Raw genomic sequence first — 18,784 nt, forward strand, 5'->3', positions numbered from 1 at the left:
GACCAAGTCTCTATTGGCCATTTGTCCAGTTTGGGTTACACTAATGCACACATTTAAACACAAATAAATCCCAAATTAGGTCTAAACACATTGAAAAGTAGAGATAACTCAAAAGATAAATACCACAAAGTACCTCTTAGTGCAAATGAGCAAAACGAAGTCGAGAGTATTTTTAAACAAACATATCAATTTATTAAATAAATCACAAGAGATTATTATATCAATTCAGAGTATCGCAAACCAAGCAGCAATATAGGGGAATTCTACCAGGATATAGCAAAATATGACCTATAGATTATGTACTAAAATGTCTGAGCAGAACAGCACCATAAAAATAGTAAATAATTATAAAGACTAGTTTAGCTGGACCTATTGCTGATGCTCCGATTGTCCCAAAGAGAACATCATATGCCAGTGCAAGGGAGCCTCAGTGCAATGGAACACTATACAAAGTGCTGGAGTGCATGAAGTGCAAATAGGTAATAGATAAAGGGTAAAGTGCATGTGCTTTGCTATAACTTACATAGTAATGGACACCTGGACCCCAGCCTGCCGCATCTACGCGCATTTCGCCATGTCTTCTTCATATGCACTGGCATATGATGTTCTCTTTGGGACAATTGGAGCATAAGCAATAGGTCCACCTAAAACTGGTCTAATTATTTACTATTTTTATGGTGCTGTTCAGCTCAGATATTTTTTAGTGCATAATATATAGATCATATTTTGCTACACTACCGTTCAAAAGTTTGGGGTCACTTAGAAATGTCCTTATTTTTGAAAGAAAAACACAGTTTTATTCCAATGAAGCTAACATTAAATGATTCAAAAATGCACTCTATACATTGTTAATGTGGTAAATGACTATTCTAGCTGCAAACGTCTGGTTTGTAATGCAATATCTTCATAGGTGTATAGAGGCCCATTTCCAACAACCATCACTCCAGTGTTCTTATGGTACTTTGTGTTTGATAACTGTGTAAGAAGGCTAATGGATAGTTAAAATACCCTTGAAAACCCTTGTGCAAGTATGCTAGCACAGCTGAAAACAGTTTGGCTGATTAGAGAACCTATAAACCTTACCTTCCTTTGAGCTAGTTGAGAATCTGGAGCATTACATTTGTTGGTTCCATTAAATTCTCAAAATGTCCAGAAAAAAAGAACTTTCATGTGAACCTCGACGGTCTGTTCTTGTTCTTAGAAATTAAGGCTATTCCATGCGAGAAATTGCCAAGAAACTAAAGATTTCCCACAACGGTGTGTACTACTCCCTTCAGAGTAGAAAGAGAAGTGGGAGGCCCCGCTGCACAACTGAGCAACAAGACAAGTACATTACAGTCTGTAGTTTGAGAAATCGACGCCTCACAGGTCCTCAACTGGCAGCTTCATTAAATAGTACACGCAAAACGCCAGTGTCAACGTCTACAGTGAAGAAGCGACTCTGGGATGCTGGCCTTCATGGCAGAGTTGCAAAGAAAAAGCCATATCTGAGACTGGCTAATAAAAGGAAAAGATTAATATGGGCAAAAGAACACAGACATTGGACAGAGGAAGACTGGGAAAAAGTGTTATGGACAGACGAATCCAAGTTTGAGGTGTTTGGATCACACAAAAGAACCTTTGTGAGACGCAGAACAACTGAAAAGATGCTGGAAGAGTGTCTGACGCCATCTGTCAAGCATGGTGGAGGTAATGTGATGGTCTGGGGTTGCTTTGGTGCTGGTAAAGTGGGAGATTTGTACAAGGTAAAAGGGATATTGAATAAGGAAGGCTATCACTCCATTTTGCAACAGGACAATGACCCAAAGCACACCTCCAAATTATGCAAGAACTATTTAGGGAAGAAGCAGGCAGCTGGTATTCTATCTGTAATGGAGTGGCCAGCGCAGTCACCAGATCTCAACCCCATTGAGCTGTTGTGGGAGCAGCTTGACCGTACGGTACGCAAAAAGTGCAAATCAAGGCAAACCAACTTGTGGGAGGGGCTTCTGGAAGCATGGGGTGAAATTTCTCCAGATTACCTCAGCAAATTAACTGCTAGAATGCCAAAGGGCAGCAATGCTGTAATTGCTGCAAAGGGAGCATTCTTTGACAAAAGCAAAGTTTGAAGGAGAAAATAATTATTTCAAATAATCTTTTTTTTTACCCTTGTCAATGTCTCGACTAGATTTTCAATTCATTTGGCAACTCATTTGATTAATAAAAGTATGAGTTTTCATGTAAAACACAAAATTGTCTAGGTGACCCTAACTTTTGAACAGTAGTGTATATCCTGGTAGAATTCCCCTATATGCCTGCTTGGTTTGCGATACTCTGAATTGATATAATAATCTCTTCTGCTTTATTTAATAAATTGATATAGTTGTTTAAAAATACTCTTGACCTCCTTTTGCTCATTTGCACTGTGAGAGGTACTTTGTGGCACTAACGCACACATATATACATAGAAGATACATACCGTAGTTACATGTTTGAGCAGCCGACTGCTATTCCTTCCAATGCCACCCATATACTCACATCGAGTGTGCTTGTGTATTAAATGAGGAGTGGGAAATAGACCATTGGTAGACTCCTGATTGTTCCACCCCTAATATCATCAATTGGGGATTAGATTGGGGCCTTTTGCAATGACAAAAGAGGAGAATAATAATAATAGCTGTTCACTGGCGACCCCATGATTACTTCTTGGATGATCTGTTTGTTTACATATACCTCCTAATGGAGTTTGTGGCTACAACCCCCAGCTACCATCTGACTCTTAATACCCGTGGGCACCTCAGTGGACTGTTACCTCTGCTCCTCCTGTATTACATCTTTGGTTACAACATCTCATTATGATGATAAACTTTAGTTCACATCCATCAGACCGCAGTATTACTGTATATGTTTATAACCATTCAGTCCATAGTTTGTATCACTCAACAATGTGACATATTGTTCTTCATTTTCCATTTAGGAGAATGGTACAATAAAGAAGAGTATCAGTCAGATGACCCAGAATGTGCTGCTGGCTCTTTCCACACGGGGCCAGTATCAAGAGATTCGCGAAAAGATCCGACAGCCAGTTATGGACAAAGGGACAATTCTCAAAGCCAAGCCCCAGTCTGCACAAAAAGATATCTTGAGCGTGTGTGGAGACCCACTTGTCTTGGCCCAACAGCTGACGACAATCGAACTAGTGAGTATCATTGCTGGATAAGTCAGCCTAAAGCTACACTATGCGTCTAAACCCTTAGAAGAATACAAATGGAAAAGAAGATTGACATCTTGATACTTACGGCGTTTGTTCTGTAACAGGAACGACTAGGAAACATTTACCCTGAAGATCTAATGCAGATAATCAGTCACATGGACTCTCTGGATAACCATAAGGTATGTTACTGCTAGTTATCGCAGACTACCTATACTAGTGATATCCTATACCAGTCACTGCACACCGTACTCTATATTTCTGATATATTTGACAACATCCAGAGGACTCCAGTTATTCTAAATACACAGCTGCATTATCAGACTTTCCATAAAACCTTCCAAATGTATCCTTCCTCCTAACAATATTCAGTATTTTCTATTATTCCTCAGTGCCGAAGTGATGTCGCCAAGACCTATAACCTAGAGGCCTATGACAACTGGTTTAACTGCCTCAGTATGCTGGTGGCTACAGAGATATGCAAAGTGAGTTCTGGAAGGAATGTCCATTTACCATGATATTATACAACTACTATTCTTTGTGAGTTGTGCTGCCCTCTTTTTGGTAAATCACAGTATTTTGTGGAGTGGAGTGGGCTAGCCTATGTCAGGAGTAAATTGGAGATGTAATAAGTATATGGTAAGAGCTAACAACCACATTTAGTGATCAGGACAACAAGTTGCCAGTTTTAGATGTGATCAGACTGAGCACCCTACTAAAGGTGACCCCACAAATTCTTGTTCTCAGGGGCATAAGTCATTGCCAGAGGTGTCCCGTAACAGCTTATTCTCCTTTCCCCATTGAAAGCGTATGGACAAATGACACCAAACTCATGATATTGCAGTATTGAGATGGATGATCTGACAATGACCAGTAACTACATCCACAAAGGATGTCATGTTCCCTAGGACCAAGCAGTGGGATCCTGAGAATAATATAACTGCCATTTACATAGGGCAGTCATTTTTCACATAATATTTCACCACTTCTACATTTATAATACTGCATGAAAAAAGAGTCTGCTATTTTGACCTTTTGCTCTGGCTACAAGTTTCCTGTTTCATGCTGTTACAACAGGTCCTCAAGTCTTGTGGTGTGACAAAGATCTGCGCTCTTTAACTTCCTTTTCAATTAGGCATGCTATTTTCTTAGAAAAACTAGGAGCCAGTCACAGGTTTGTTTTTTAAACTTAACCAATGTTTTGTGCTTCTGCATGTCACTTATATTCTGTACATATCAGCCAAAGCCTATTGTGAATCTTGCATACAGCCAGGAAAACCACATATATGGGTTAATAGAAGGATACAAATGATGTAACAGAAAATGGGTAACAATGGCACAATGGGAGCGGATCCTGTAAAGGATCACCTGGCTCCTGAAGATGTTGTTTTTGCCTTTATTTACATCTCGAACACAGTCCCTTCATTCTTTCTTTTAGCATCTTACTAGTGTCACAGACCTCTCTCTCCGATACACAATGAGTAAGTGGCCAGGACCTTATTATTTCTACTTAAATACCTCCAGATCCATTGTTAATAAGCCATTTGGGTAAGAATGAAGTCACGTTCTTCTTGTTCTCCACCCAACTCCCAGGATTACTTTTCTTTATAGTGCTGATGACTGAAATTGTAAAATGATAGGATTATAATTCCTACATTTTTAGATGACTATTTTTTATTGTTAAGCCTTCCGTACAGTATTAATTTTGGTGACTAAGTTGAAAGCCTTATTTCCTGCTGTTTGCGCAAATGTGTAGCTGTGAGGTCTGGATTAGTCCAAAGCTGCCTCTGACACCACTATACCAGTTAAAGCACAAGATAGGCAGGAGATCTGGGGTCAGATTTTGCATTGGGGCCCTATAACTTCGTTACTCCACTCATCTCAGTCATCAAACCTGACTCCATACTCTGTTACATGCATCTGAAGGCACAGAAGGTTGCATTGTAGTTAGGTTATTAATTTACAACCCCATATAGATTCTACAAGTTTATTTAAAAATCGTTTATATTTAGTATATTCATATTTTCACTAAAAATCATTGATATGTTGTATCTCTCACAGGTTGTAAAAAAGAAGCAGAGAACAAGAGTGATGGAGTTCTTCATAGACGTTGCCCGGGAGTGTTTCAATATCGGCAATTTCAACTCTATGATGGCCATAATTTGTAAGTTTATATTAGAAGATGTTTTTCAGATAGGCAATGCCCATATGGTTACTGTAGGGGCTCATCCAGAGACAGGCCCAATTCTCATTTTGAATAGTCACTTACTGCTAGAATACAGTCACATTATGTGTCTTTCTTACAAGTGGAACAAATAAGACAAAGTGCCAGGTCTTCCTATACTATTTTTAATAACTGGATTACATATCTAAGGCCTCAAATCATTTAGACTAACCATGTTCACAATGGTCTTGATGAAAAGGCGTGTTGGAGTCAGACGCTCCTGATTCATTAACAGCCGTGCTCTTCTGTGTGCCTCAAGGACTGGAGTAAGGTTTCTGGCATAAGAATGAATTATGACAATCTGTGGTGTCACACCCACCGCATGCCCCCGCTCAGCTCCACCTCCGCCCGTTTCTTCTTCATTTTGGCAGAGCTAGGCGAAACTTAGCCAGATTCATCAAAGCTTTTACATCAAAACTCTAGGGTGAAAATGCCAAAAGTCACAAAATATTTGTGAAACTCCGAGTTGTGCCAAAGTTTTGCAACTTTTCAAAGCTTTTTCCTCCAGAATTGTCACTTAAAAGCTTTGATCATTTGGGACCCATTTACTTAGTTCATTAGATACTTTATTGTCCTTAAAGAGGTGGTCCAAAGTCAACTAAATTTTTCTAAATCCCTATCTATTTAGAGCCGTAATCTAAGCTATTTTCTAGTATACTTGTAGTAAAAATTCCCTTTTCTTCCCTACCTACTATAACTGCTATTCTATTTTTTTCCTATTTCCTGTGTGCTGACACTTTGAGAGTCACAGGGCATGCTGGGATACTCAAACGAAGCGGCATCAGAGCAGGGTGTAGAGGCTGCAGTCACTGTCACAGCCCCTGCCTCCTCCCTGAAACAAAGCGTCATCAGAGCAGGGGGCAAAGGATGCGGTCACTGTCACAGCCCCTGCCCCCTCTCTGAAACGAAGCTTCATCAGTAACGCCCATTTCAGGGGGCTGTGCTCATCCCTGCTGTGTCCCTCCCTGTGAACTGTGCACTATGTGATCTGCAAAGTGACAGAGTCCTCTCTGTTGTAGGCAAAGATCCGTAATAATCAGTCAGCAACAGAGTAATGTCAGAAGACCCGTCGTGCAGGAGACTAGCGCAGCTCCCGCTAGTGACATTGCTGGTCTCTGCATGCTGAATATTCTGACACCGCTCTGTTCCTGGCTAATTATTACCGATCTGAGCCAACAACAGAGCGGTCACTGTCACTGTGCAGATCGTAAAGTATACAGCTTGCAGTGAGGGACACAGCAGGGATAAGCACAGCCCCTGAAACTAGCGTCACTGATGACGCTTTGTTTCAGGGAGGAGGCAGGGGCTGTGACCGTGACCGCATCCACTGCCACTGTATTCATGATGCTTTGTTTCAGGCAGGGAGCAGGGACTGTGACAGTGACCGCATCCTCTGCCCCCTGCTCTCATGATGCTTTGTTTCACGCAGGGGGCAGGGGCTGTGACAGTGACTGCATCTTCTGCCCCTGCTCTGATGTCGCTTCTTTCAGGAGGGGGCAGGGGCTGTGACAGTGACCGCATCTTTTGCCCCTTGCTCTGATGTCGCTTTCAGGGAGGAGACTGGGGCTGTGACAGTGACCGCATCCTCCGCCCCCTGCTCTCATGATGCTTTGTTTCAGGGAGGACGCAGGGGCTGTGATAGTGACCGCATCCTTTGCCCCCTGCTCTGATGATGCTTCATTTCAGGGAGGAGGCAGGGGCTGTGACAGTGACCGCATCCTTTGCCCCCTGCTCTGATGATGCTTCATTTCAGGGAGGAGGCAGGGGCTGTGACAGTGACCGCTTCCTTTGCACCCTGCTCTGATGACGCTTTGTTTTCAGGGAGGAGGCTGGGACTGTGACAGTGACCGCATCCTCTGCCCCCTGCTCTCATGATGCTTTGTTTCACGCAGGGGGCAGGGGCTGTGACAGTGACTGCATCTTCTGCCCCTGCTCTGATGTCGCTTCTTTCAGGAGGGGGCAGGGGCTGTGACAGTGACCGCATCTTTTGCCCCTTGCTCTGATGTCGCTTTCAGGGAGGAGACTGGGGCTGTGACAGTGACCGCATCCTCCGCCCCCTGCTCTCATGATGCTTTGTTTCAGGGAGGACGCAGGGGCTGTGACAGTGACCGCATCCTTTGCCCCCTGCTCTGATGATGCTTCATTTCAGGGAGGAGGCAGGGGCTGTGACAGTGACCGCATCCTTTGCCCCCTGCTCTGATGTCGCTTCTTGCGGGGAGGAGGCAGGGGCTGTGACAGTGACCGCATCCTTTGCACCCTGCTCTGATGTAGCTTCCTTCAGGGAGGAGGCAGGGGCTGTGACAGTGACCGCTTCCTTTGCACCCTGCTCTGATGACGCTTTGTTTTCAGGGAGGAGGCTGGGGCTGTGACAGTGACCGCATCCTTTGCCCCCTGCTCTGATGATGCTTAGTTTCAGGGAGGAGGCAGGGGCTGTGACAGTGACCGCATCCTTTGCCCCCTGCTCTGATGTCGCTTCTTTCGGGGAGGAGGCAGGGGCTGTGACAGTGACCGCATCCTCTGCCCCCTGCTCTGATGACGCTTGGTTTGATTATCCCAGCATGCACTGGAATACTCAACAAAGCATCATTAAACAGGAAATAGGAAAAAAAAAAAGAATAGCAGGTGGACTGTGTAGGTAGGGAAGGGTAGGGGATTTTTTAATACGAGTATATTAGAAAATAGCTTAGATGGGACTAAATAGATAGGGAGTTACAGTAAAATTTATCTTGACTTCTGACCTCCTTTAATTCTTTATTCACAGATTATTGCATTTCTGCTTGTATTAGGTTTTAATAATGTAAATGAATTGTGTGATGTTTTGCAGCTGGGATGAACCTCAGTCCTGTGGCAAGGCTCAAGAAAACATGGTCAAAAGTCAAAACGGCTAAGTTTGATGTGTTGGAGGTTAGTAAAAGAATTATTTACTATTAAGTATATCATAGTACAGTTTTAATCCAGGAAGCCTATGTTTAGTTCATCTGGTAGATTACTTGGCAATGGGGACCTGGTTATAATGTATCCTCATAGTTTACCGCCAATCCGAAATGATCTTGTTTCCCAGTAAACCTGTTCCACCATCAGTTTAAAGAATCTGGACTCCTGGGGATTTTTTTGTATTAATTGAATCATGCAAGTAATGCATCAAGTATTTTTGGCTAAAAAACCCAAACATTTTGTCATGTGTTATTCATTAAACATTTTACGGTGTTTGTCTATAGCCTTTTGTGGTGGATTGTCTATTGCTGGCTGCAGAATGAGGTAAGTAGAAATCTGTCAGCGAGGCTGGAGAGTTTATAAGTCTTCTCTTCCTTTTCTAAGCTTCTCTCAGCTGATTTGATGACATGAACCTTGAACTGAACTTTGTGGTCATAAATTAGGCTGAGAGGAGCTCGGAAGAAGAAAGATAAGAGGTATAGGCTTCCTTACAGATTTTCAGTTACTCATTCTGTAGCCCATGCCTGAGAAACATACATTATATAGAAGGTCCATCCAATGGAAAAAATTGTTTTAGAAACAAAGACATGAATGCAAGTAAAAAACAAATGTTCAGAAGGGGTTTATTCCCTTTAAGCCATCTTTTTATTTGCCCTTCTAACAGTCTGGAGGTTTTGTGATTGTATCCATCCCTGTGTAGTGTGACATAGGATCTAGTGTCAGATACTAAATGGATTTTACAGAAATGTGTCACACATTCTAGGGCCTGAAGGCTGATTTATAACCACTGAGATTATGAAAGAAAAGTGAAACTGCATGGAATGCTGGGAAGTGTAGTTTATCGGTGACACCAGGGCAGAAGGAAGTAGCTAGCTGCTTCTCCCATTAGGGTTAAATAGTAATTAACATAACCGGCTTTTGGAGACATTTTTTGGAATGATTTCAGACCTATTTTTCGACACAAAGCATGCATTTTTAATTCTGAGCCAGGAACAGACATGTATCCACAGAGTAAGGTGAATGAAATGTGAGAGTATATTCAAGCGAGATTTTCTTTCCTCCCTCATTGTGTACAACTGTGAAAATGTGACCTCTGACTCTTCTTCATCATCGGCCCTAAGAGACGGTGATGATGATGAGCTTTCTCTTATTCTTGATAGCTGTTGTCTGATTTTTAAAACAGAGTTAATACTGCTCTCTACAGACAACACAGAAATTCACTGACTGGTGCTGGAAAAACATAAGGGAATGTTCACACAGTGCTTTTTTTCCAGCTTTTTCTTCAATATGAAAAACTATTATTGGTAGAAACAATGCTGTATATACTACGTACCTTTGTTTTCATGCTTTTTTTAAATGTTTTTCAATTGAATGGGTAAAAAAATGCAGAAAGAACTTGCATGCTGTGGTTTAAAAAAAGAAAAAGTGCAACTCAAAAAATGCAAGGAAATCAGATGTACCCTGTGAATGAGACTTTAGGAATGTCATTTATTTTGCTGCTACTGTAAAGCACTGTGTTTCTTCTGCATGCAAAAACGCACTGAAAACATGCAGCGATAAGCCGTAAGATTCCATTATGAAACCTGTAAAGTTTAGCTTTACTAACCTGTTTTTATATGTTGTTTGCAGCATCATATGGATCCATCCAGCAATTTCTGCAATTACCGCACTGCACTTCAAGGAGCAACACAAAGGTCCCAGAGTGCCAACAGCAGCCGGGAGAAGATCGTTATCCCAGTGTTCAACCTGTTTATCAAAGACATCTTCTTCCTCCACAAGATCCACTCCAACCGTTTACCAAATGGACACATTAACTTTAAGGTAAGCCCATGGGCTACTGGCCATAGTGGTCACATTGCTGCAGGACATAAGCTAACAAGCGAGCAGGGAGCAGAAGCTTTGCTCCAGGATTCCTAGCACAGCCACGGTGTGATTGGCACGGGCTCACATGTCTACATTTTACATAGTAGGTTTATTAAAAACGGAGCATTGTTATTAGACCATGTAACGGGGTCTACCGTGTTGGGGTACCTCTTTCAGCACCACCCCGTGTTTCAGGAGGTCCACTCTGCTTTGGCTGGAGTCTGAATGAAGGACGCTGGCTGGAATTGCCTGGTTACATGGGCGCATATAAAAGCTAACTGCTTCTCCACGTACCTCCATTCTGACAACACTTTACTCACAGGACACAGAATATATCACACAGATACAGAGGGCAGGCCAATAGAAAAGCGGCAGGCCAGACATACATTACAATAGCCGCAGGTGGCCGGAGCCTGCCAATATTTACTGTGGGAATTACAAAGGTGGGGGGAGGTCAGAAGGGGGATATCTTGTCCCCTCTGCCCAGGGGCGCATCTCACATGGAACCTATTATACATACATATAACTGCACAACATATTCTGGGTGCTGAGGGGTTCCGTAACATGGCTCCCCTTTTCAGCGACGCGATCGGCATACACAGTCTGATCCTTAACGGATCGGTTTGGGGATGACCGAAGTTTATGGGGTTGGTACAAGTTCCGTTTGTCGACTTAGTCCATCGACGTTACCGTTTTGTTTGCCGGGTCTGTAGTGGATTGTGAAGTCCAGAGGTTGTAGGGATAAATTCCACCGCAGTAATCTGGCGTTGTCTCCGAAGACCCGATTAAGCCAGACTAGGGGATTATGGTCCGTTAGGAGGGAAAACTGTCGTCCATACAAATACGGTTGCAACTTTTTGAGTGCCCATACTACCGCCAGGCACTCCTTCTCGATGGCTGCATAGCTTACTTCACGGGGCAGTAGTTTCCGACTCAGGTAAGCTACCGGGTGTCCTTGGCCGTCTGGCCCGACTTGGCTCAGACTGCCCCCAATCCAAACATAGAAGTGTCTGTGTGAACAAGGAAACGCTTAGTTGGATCGGGTGCGGCCAATACAGGGGTATTGGTGAGGGCGTCCTTTAGCTGGCGGAAGGCTTCCTCACACTCTGGGGTCCAGGTTACCTGGCGGGGTTGGTTCTTACGGGTTAGATCAGTGAGGGGCTTGGCTACGCTGCTGTAATTGGGAATGAATTTCCTGTAATACCCCGCTGTCCCTAGAAACGCCATGACCTGGGTTTTAGTGCGTGGGGTGGGCCATTTGGCTATGGCCTCAATGTTGGCTGGTTCTGGTCGTTGTTTCCCACTTCCCACCCAATGCCCTAAATACTGAACCTCTGCTTTGCCCACGTGACACTTGTTTGGGTTCAGGGTGATTCCGGCCTTGTGGATCCTGTCCAATACTGTCTCTAGGTGATTTAGATGCTCTTCCCATGTCGCGCTGTAGATGGCGATGTCGTCCAGGTAGGCACAAGCATAGTCCTGGAGACCATCCAGAACCCGGTCAGCCAGCCTCTGGAAGGTCGCCGGGGCATTCTTCATCCCGAATGGCATAACTCGAAACTGGAATAAGCCGAACGGGGTGACAAATGCCGACTTGGGAATAGAGTCAGGACTAAGGGGAATCTGCCAGTAGCCTTTGAATAGATCGATGGTGGTCAAATACTAGCCGGTCTAACCACTCATCCACACGCGGCATGGGATACGCATCTGTCACTGTTTTCTCATTGAGCTTACGATAGTCTACACAAAACCGTTTTTTTCCCATCCTTCTTGGGCACTAACACTACGGGGGATGCCCAGGGACTATCTGACTCTTCAATGACCCCTAAACGCAACATCTCTTGTATCTCTTGTCGCATCCCTTCTCGTACAGACTTAGGGACGCGGAAGGGGGGTTGTCGCAGGGGGGTCTGATCCTGGGTCTCAGCCTTGTGTTGTGCCAGGCGAGTGTACCCTGGTCTCCCCAAAAACATCCTCTGTCGCTGCCTCAACAACTCCTCTGCCTGCTGTCTCTCCCGGGGACCTAGGTCTTCACCCAAGTGTACCTGGTCCCATGTTTTAGACTGAGTCCTTTCCCCTAAGACATCAGGCAAGGGAAGTCCGGCTAAATCCTCTGCTTCAGGTGCACAGATGGCCACTACCTCTTCAGGGCACTCCCGGTAGGGCTTCAGCATTTTCACGTGGAACATGTGGATAACCCTGGGGTCGTCACAATCGGCGACATTATAGGTGGTGTCGGCTATTTTCCCAACTACCTGGTAGGTCCCCTGCCATGCAGCTTGGAACTTGTTCTGTCTAGTGGGCTCTAACACCAGGACCTTTTGTCCTATTTCCAAGGTGCGTTCTCTGGCCCTCCGATCGTACCATACGCGCTAGCGCCGCTGGGCCACCTGCATGTTCCCACGTACAGCCTGGGTCAGCTCCTGTAGGCGGTCCCGGAATTCCAGCACATAGGGTACAATAGGTACCCCTTCTATGATGCCCTCCCCTTCCCAGTGTTCTAGCACTAAGTCTAGGGGTCCCCTTACCCGTCTCCCGTATACCAGCTCGAACGGGGAGAACCCCGTGGATTCTTGGGGCACCTCCCGATAGGCAAACAGGAGGTGTGGCAAGAATTTCTCCCAGTCCCTGTAGGTCCTGGTAAAAGTCCCAATGAGTTGTTTTAACGTCCCGTTAAAGCGTTCACACAACCCATTGGTTTGCGGGTGGTACGGGGCGCTTCTAATGGACTTTACGCCGCACAGGTTCCACAGTTGGTTGGTCACCTCTGCTGTAAACTGGGTACCCTGTTCAGAGATAATCTCCCGGGGAAATCCAACCCAGTGAGAAAACCTGGAGCAGGGCAGCCACCACCGTCTCTGCCAGTATGTTAGGTAACGCAACCGCCTCTGGATACCGTGTGGCATAATCTACCACTGTCAATATATACCTTTTCCCTGACGGACTGGGTTTGGCTAACGGCCCTATCAGATCGACCGCTACTCGGCTAAATGGTTCCTCCACAATGGGGAGGGGGCGTAATTTGGCCTTGCATCGATCTCCCCTCTTGCCAATGCGCTGGCAACTGTCACAGGTCTGGCAGTACTGACGAACATCATAGGTTACCCCCGGCCAAAAGAAGTTTTGTGTCAGACGATGCCTGGTCCGACTGATGCCGAAGTGCTCGGCCAAGGGTATGTCATGAGAGATTCACAGTAACTCCTGCCTATACTTCTTGGGAACTACCAGCTGTTGTTTTATAGTGGGGCTCGTCCCTGTGTGGTGCTGCTCTGTGATCCGGTAGAGGAGTCCCTGCTTCCATACAAACTGTTCCCCTTCCAGTACCCCTTTCCCCTCCTGTGCCTTCCCACGATATCCCTCCAATGAAGGATCCTCAAGTAACTCCCTCTTAAATTCATCTGGGGTGGCCCAAGAAATGTGTCTGGCTATGGGAATACGTGTAGGGCTGGGATGTCTTAACTGGGCCTCCTCTGAGTGTGATTCCGCCTCCGCAGCTCGAGCTTGTCTCCAGGTGGTCACAGGATATGTCTCAGCCAGAGGGGCAACCGAGAAGGCAGACAACATGGGCCCCAAGTCATTTCCCAGCAAGACGTCTGCCGGCAAATCCTCCATTAAGCCGACCTCAACAAGGCCATCCCCGACTCCCCAGTTCAGGTGAATCCTGGCAGCGGGCAGTCGATGTATGGCTCCCCCTGCTACACAGACTGCCACTGTCCGGTCCGTCTTCTCTTGGTCCTGGACGAGATGAGGCTTCACAAGGGTCAAAGTTGGCCCGGAATCTCTTAGTCCCTGCATACGTTTCCCATTAACCCACACAACCTGTCGATGCTGTTGTCGATTATCTGCACGGGGTCTACTTCCTGCAGCACTTCCTCCATCTCTTCCACCCCTTGGTTAGTCGTAGCCCCCAATGCCGGGTCAGCTTCGCCTTGGTAGCAGTGTACAGCGGCCCGGCTGAAGGTAGCTGTTTTCTGCCTTTGGCCACTGGGTATGCTGAGTCCGGTTGGGACATTGTCTTTGCAGGTGGCCCAGCTGACGGCAGGTGTGGCATTGCGCCCTAGGGGGACTGTGGTAGGCCGGGTTTCTAGCTGGTCCCCCTACAATCTTCGGTGGTTTGGGGCCCTCCAGGTCCATGGGCGGACCCCTAGTGACCATTTTTGATCCAGACAACTGAGGCGTCCTGGCATCATAATGTTCATCGGCCAGACGAGTGGCTTCCTCAAGAGTCGTTGGCCGCCTGTGTCTCAGGGGTTAGTCCATTAAAGAATCGTTCTAACAGGAAGAGCTGGAGGACGTCCTCCTTAGTGGTTGCTTGGCTCCCTTGTACCCACTGTAGCAGTGACCGCCGTAATTTACAGGCCCATTCAGCGTGGGTATCGGTTACGCATTTTATAAGTCCGCGGAACTTTTGGCGGTATGCCTCTGGTGTCAGCGCATACCGGGCCAAGATCACTTCTTTGATCCGCTCATAGTCCATACAGTCCTCATCAGGTACCGTGTGATAGGCGTCCGCTGCCCGGCCTGTCAGCTTGCTGGCCAGAATCTGAACCCGTTCCTCCGGCTTCACTTGATGACGGGCACACTGCCGCTCAAAGTCCTGCAGAAAGCCATCAATGTCTTCCTCTGCCTCCCCCAACTGTCGGAAGGCATTATACTGGATCTTTTTATGGCTTACTGTTGAAGGTACCTGGTCGGAGGCCAGAGCTCCCCCTGCTCGCTGACTTTCCTCTCTCCGCTCTGCCATCTCCATCTTGGCCAGCTCCTCTTTGGTCCGCTCTGCCATCTCCATTTTGACTAGCTCTATCCTGGTCCACTCAGCCATCTTTTCCTTCAGATCAGTACGCACATCAGCCATCACCTCTCGTATGATCTCTACTGCAGGGTTTGGGCCATAGAACGCCAGTCTGTTCTTTACCTCCCTCTGGAATTCAGTCTCCTCCACGTTCACATTGGGGGGCGCTGCACTGTCGTGTTCTATGATGGTTGCTATCAAATCCGCTTTTGTTTTGTTGCTGGCGAATAACCCTCGGGCTTCCACCAGATCTTTTAATGTAGTCCTCTTTAACTTCTGGTAGTTGTTTTCCATTCATTCCTTTCCTCCTGTAGACGGGGTATCACAACCCACTGCTGCCACCAGTGTAACGGGGTCTACTGTGCTGGAGTACCTCTTTCAGTACCACCCCGTGTTTCAGGAGGTCCACTCTGCTTTGGCTGGAGTCTGAATGAAGGACGCTGACTGGAATTGCTTGGTTACATGGGCGCATATAAAAGCTCACTGCTTCTCCACGTATTTCCAGTCTGACAACACTTTACTCACAGGACACAGAATACATCACACAGATTCAGAGGGCAGGCCAATAGAAAAGCGGCAGGCCAGACATACATTACAATAGCCGCAGGTGGCCGGAGCCTGCCGATATTTACTGTGGGCATTACAAAGGTGGGGGGAGGTCAGAAGGGGGATATCTTGTCCCCTCTGCCCAGGGGCGCAGCCTGTGGGCTGATGCATTATGGACATGCATTTCACATGGAACCTATTATACATACATATAACTGCACAAAATATTCTGGGTGCTGAGGGGTTCCGTAACACATAACAGACCATATAGTCAGGAGTCTCACAACTACAGAATTGGACATTTATCAAGTTCTGTATTTTTCTTGCAATGGTGTAATTCTTACACTGTAACAAGCATCAGACATTATAAAGAAACACTTATATTTGATGCCAGGCACAATGTATTATATGAAACACGTGTCATTCACAACTCTGGTGATGACTATGCTGCAGGTAATGACCATTTCTGGGCTATGGGATCTTTACTGGGGCTCTTACTCCCTCTGCAGGCAGATTACTAAAATGCAACCCCATGTATAAACGGCTGCAAGAGCTGGAGCTCTGGGAAAAACACTTAGGTTTTCAATAGAAGTAGAGGCACTAGACTATTTCAGCTCTTAATAAATTTTTAAAAATAAGCTTTCGAAGAGCAGTGCTTCTGGCACATAACATCAAGGTCTGTTTTCAGGGAATTGTTAACTTGATGAATGCTGCTATATATTTCTTTTCTTACATTTTTTTGTATTTTCATTTATACAGAAGTTTTCAGAAATATCCAGACAAATTCACAATTTCCTGACCTGGAAACAGGTCGAATGTCCATTTGAAAAGGATAAGAAGATTCAAACCTACCTTCTAACATCTCCAATTTACACAGAAGAAGGTAAGTGTGCATAAAAGACATAATAGATATAAGTGTACATACAGGGCATATTAGATGTGTGTAAATACAGTGGGTACGGAAAGTATTCCGATCCCTTTAAATTTTTCACTCTTTGTTTCATTGCAGCCAATTGGTAAATTCAAAAAAGTTCATTTTTTTCTCATTAATGTACACTCTGCACCCCATCTTGACTGAAAATTTTTTTTTTGCAAATATTAAAAAAGAAAAACAGAAATATCACATGATCATAAGTATTCAGACTCTTTGCTCAGTATTGAGTAGAAGCGCCCTTTTGAGCTACTACAGCCATGAGACTTCTTGGGAAAGATGCAACAAGTTTTTCATACCTGCATTTGGGGATCCTCTGCCATTCTTCCTTGCAGATCCTTTCCAGTTCCTTCAGGTTGGATGGTGAACGTTGGTGAACAGCCATTTTTAGGTCTCTCCAGAGATGCTCAATTGGGTTTAGGTCAGGGCTCTGGCTGGGCCAGTCAAGAATGGTCACAGTGTTGTTCTGAAGCCACTCCTTTGTTATTTTAGCTGTGTGGGTCATTGTCTTGTTGGAAGGTGAACCTTCGGCCAAGTCTGAAGTCCAGAGCACTCTGGAAGAGGTTTTCATTCAGGATATCTCTGTACTTGGCTGCATTCATGTCTTCTTCAATGACAACCAGTCATCCTGTCCCTGCAGCTGAAAAACACCCCATAGCATGATGCTGACACCACCATGTTTCACTGTTGGGATTGTATTGGGCAGGTGATGAGCAGTGCCTGGTTTTCTCCACACATACAGCTTATCACCAAAAAGGTCTATCTTCGTCTCATCAGACCAGAGATTCTTATTTCTCACAGTATGGGAGTCCTTCATGTGTTATTTATCAAACTCTATGCGGTCTTTCATATGTCTTGCACTGAGGAGAGGCTTCCGTCTGGCCACTTTGCCATAAAGGCCCAACTGGTGGAGGGCTGCAGTGATAGTTGACTGTGGAACTTTCTCCCATTTCCCTACTGCATCTCTGGAGCTCAGCCACAGTGATCTTGGGGTTCTTTACCTCTCTCTCCAAGGCTCTTCTCCCACGATTCCTCAGTTTGGCTGGACGGTCAGGTCTAGGAAAACTTCTGGTGGTCCCAGACTTCTTCCATTTAAGGATTATGGAGGCCACTGTGCTCTTAGGAACCTTGAGTACTGCAGAAATTCTGTGTAACCTTGGCCAGATCTGTGCCTTGCCATAATTCTGTCTCTGAGCTCCTTGGCCAGTTCCTTTAACCTCATGATTCTCATTTGGTCTGACATGCACTGTGAGCTGTGAGGTCTTATATAGACAGGTGTGTGCCTTTCCAAATCAAGTCATATCAGTTTAATTGAGCACAGCTGGACCCAAATGAAGGAGTAGAACCATCTCAAGGAGGATCACAAGGAAATGAACAAAAAGTGACTTAAATATGAGTATCTGAGCAAAGGGTCTGGATACTTATGACTACGAGTATGTGATATCCGTTTTTCTTTTTTAATAAATATGCAAACATTTCTAAATTTGGTTTTTTTTTTCAGTCAAGATGGAGTGCAGAGATTACATTAATGAGGAAAAAAGTAAACTTTTTTGAATTTGCCAAATGGCTGCAATGAAATAAAGAGTGAAAAATTTAAAGAGGTCTGAATACCTTCCGTACCCACTGTATAAGTGTGCATACTGGGCATATTAAATATGTATGTATACAGGGCATATTAGCTGTAAAGCATGCATACAGGACCTACAGCTCTGGCAAAAATCAAGAGATCACCACATCAAAACCCTGTCATGGGCAGCCCAATCTCCAGACCTGAACACCATTGAAAACCTCAGGAATGTAATCAAAAGGCTGATGGATAGTCACAAGCCATCAAACAAAAAAGAACTGCTTACATTTTTGCGCCAGAAGCAGTGTGAAAGACTGGTGGAAAGCATGCCAAGACTCATGAAAGCTGTGATTAAAAATCATGGTTATTCCACAAAATTTTGATTTCTGAACTCTTCCTGAGTTAAAACATTAGTATTGTTGCTTATAAATGATTATGAACTTGTTTTCTTTGCATTATTTGACGTCTGAAAGCACTGGGTGTTTTTTTTTCCTTTAATTTGGCCCATTTCTCCTTTTCAAAGGAAAAAAAAAACAAAATTTATTGCTTGGAAATTCGGAGACATGTTGTCAGAAGTTTATAGAATAAAAGAACAATTTACACTTTACTCAAAAATATACCTAGAAAGAGAAAAATCAGACAAACTGAAAATTTTGCAGTGGTCACTTAATTTTTGTCAAAGCTGTATTAGGTATAAGCGTGCATACAGGGCATATTAACTATAAGCATGTATACAG

At 44.9% G+C, this 18,784-nt stretch overlaps 1 protein-coding gene across 3 annotated transcripts in view; it reads left to right on the forward strand.

The window, feature by feature from the left end:
• RASGEF1A (RasGEF domain family member 1A) overlaps positions 1-18,784 on the forward strand; it is a 238,387-nt gene that overhangs the window by 203,311 nt on the left and 16,292 nt on the right. For all 3 annotated transcript variants that reach the window (XM_077259373.1, XM_077259370.1, XM_077259374.1), the window contains exons 5-11: positions 2,957-3,178; positions 3,298-3,372; positions 3,583-3,675; positions 5,252-5,354; positions 8,239-8,318; positions 9,978-10,169; positions 16,309-16,432. In XM_077259373.1, the coding sequence (XP_077115488.1) occupies positions 2,957-3,178; positions 3,298-3,372; positions 3,583-3,675; positions 5,252-5,354; positions 8,239-8,318; positions 9,978-10,169; positions 16,309-16,432 (889 nt within the window). The remainder of the gene's footprint in view (positions 1-2,956; positions 3,179-3,297; positions 3,373-3,582; positions 3,676-5,251; positions 5,355-8,238; positions 8,319-9,977; positions 10,170-16,308; positions 16,433-18,784) is intronic.

This window comes from Ranitomeya variabilis, chromosome 4 (assembly GCF_051348905.1).
Source record: "Ranitomeya variabilis isolate aRanVar5 chromosome 4, aRanVar5.hap1, whole genome shotgun sequence".
Classification (NCBI taxonomy): Eukaryota; Metazoa; Chordata; class Amphibia; order Anura; family Dendrobatidae; genus Ranitomeya; species Ranitomeya variabilis.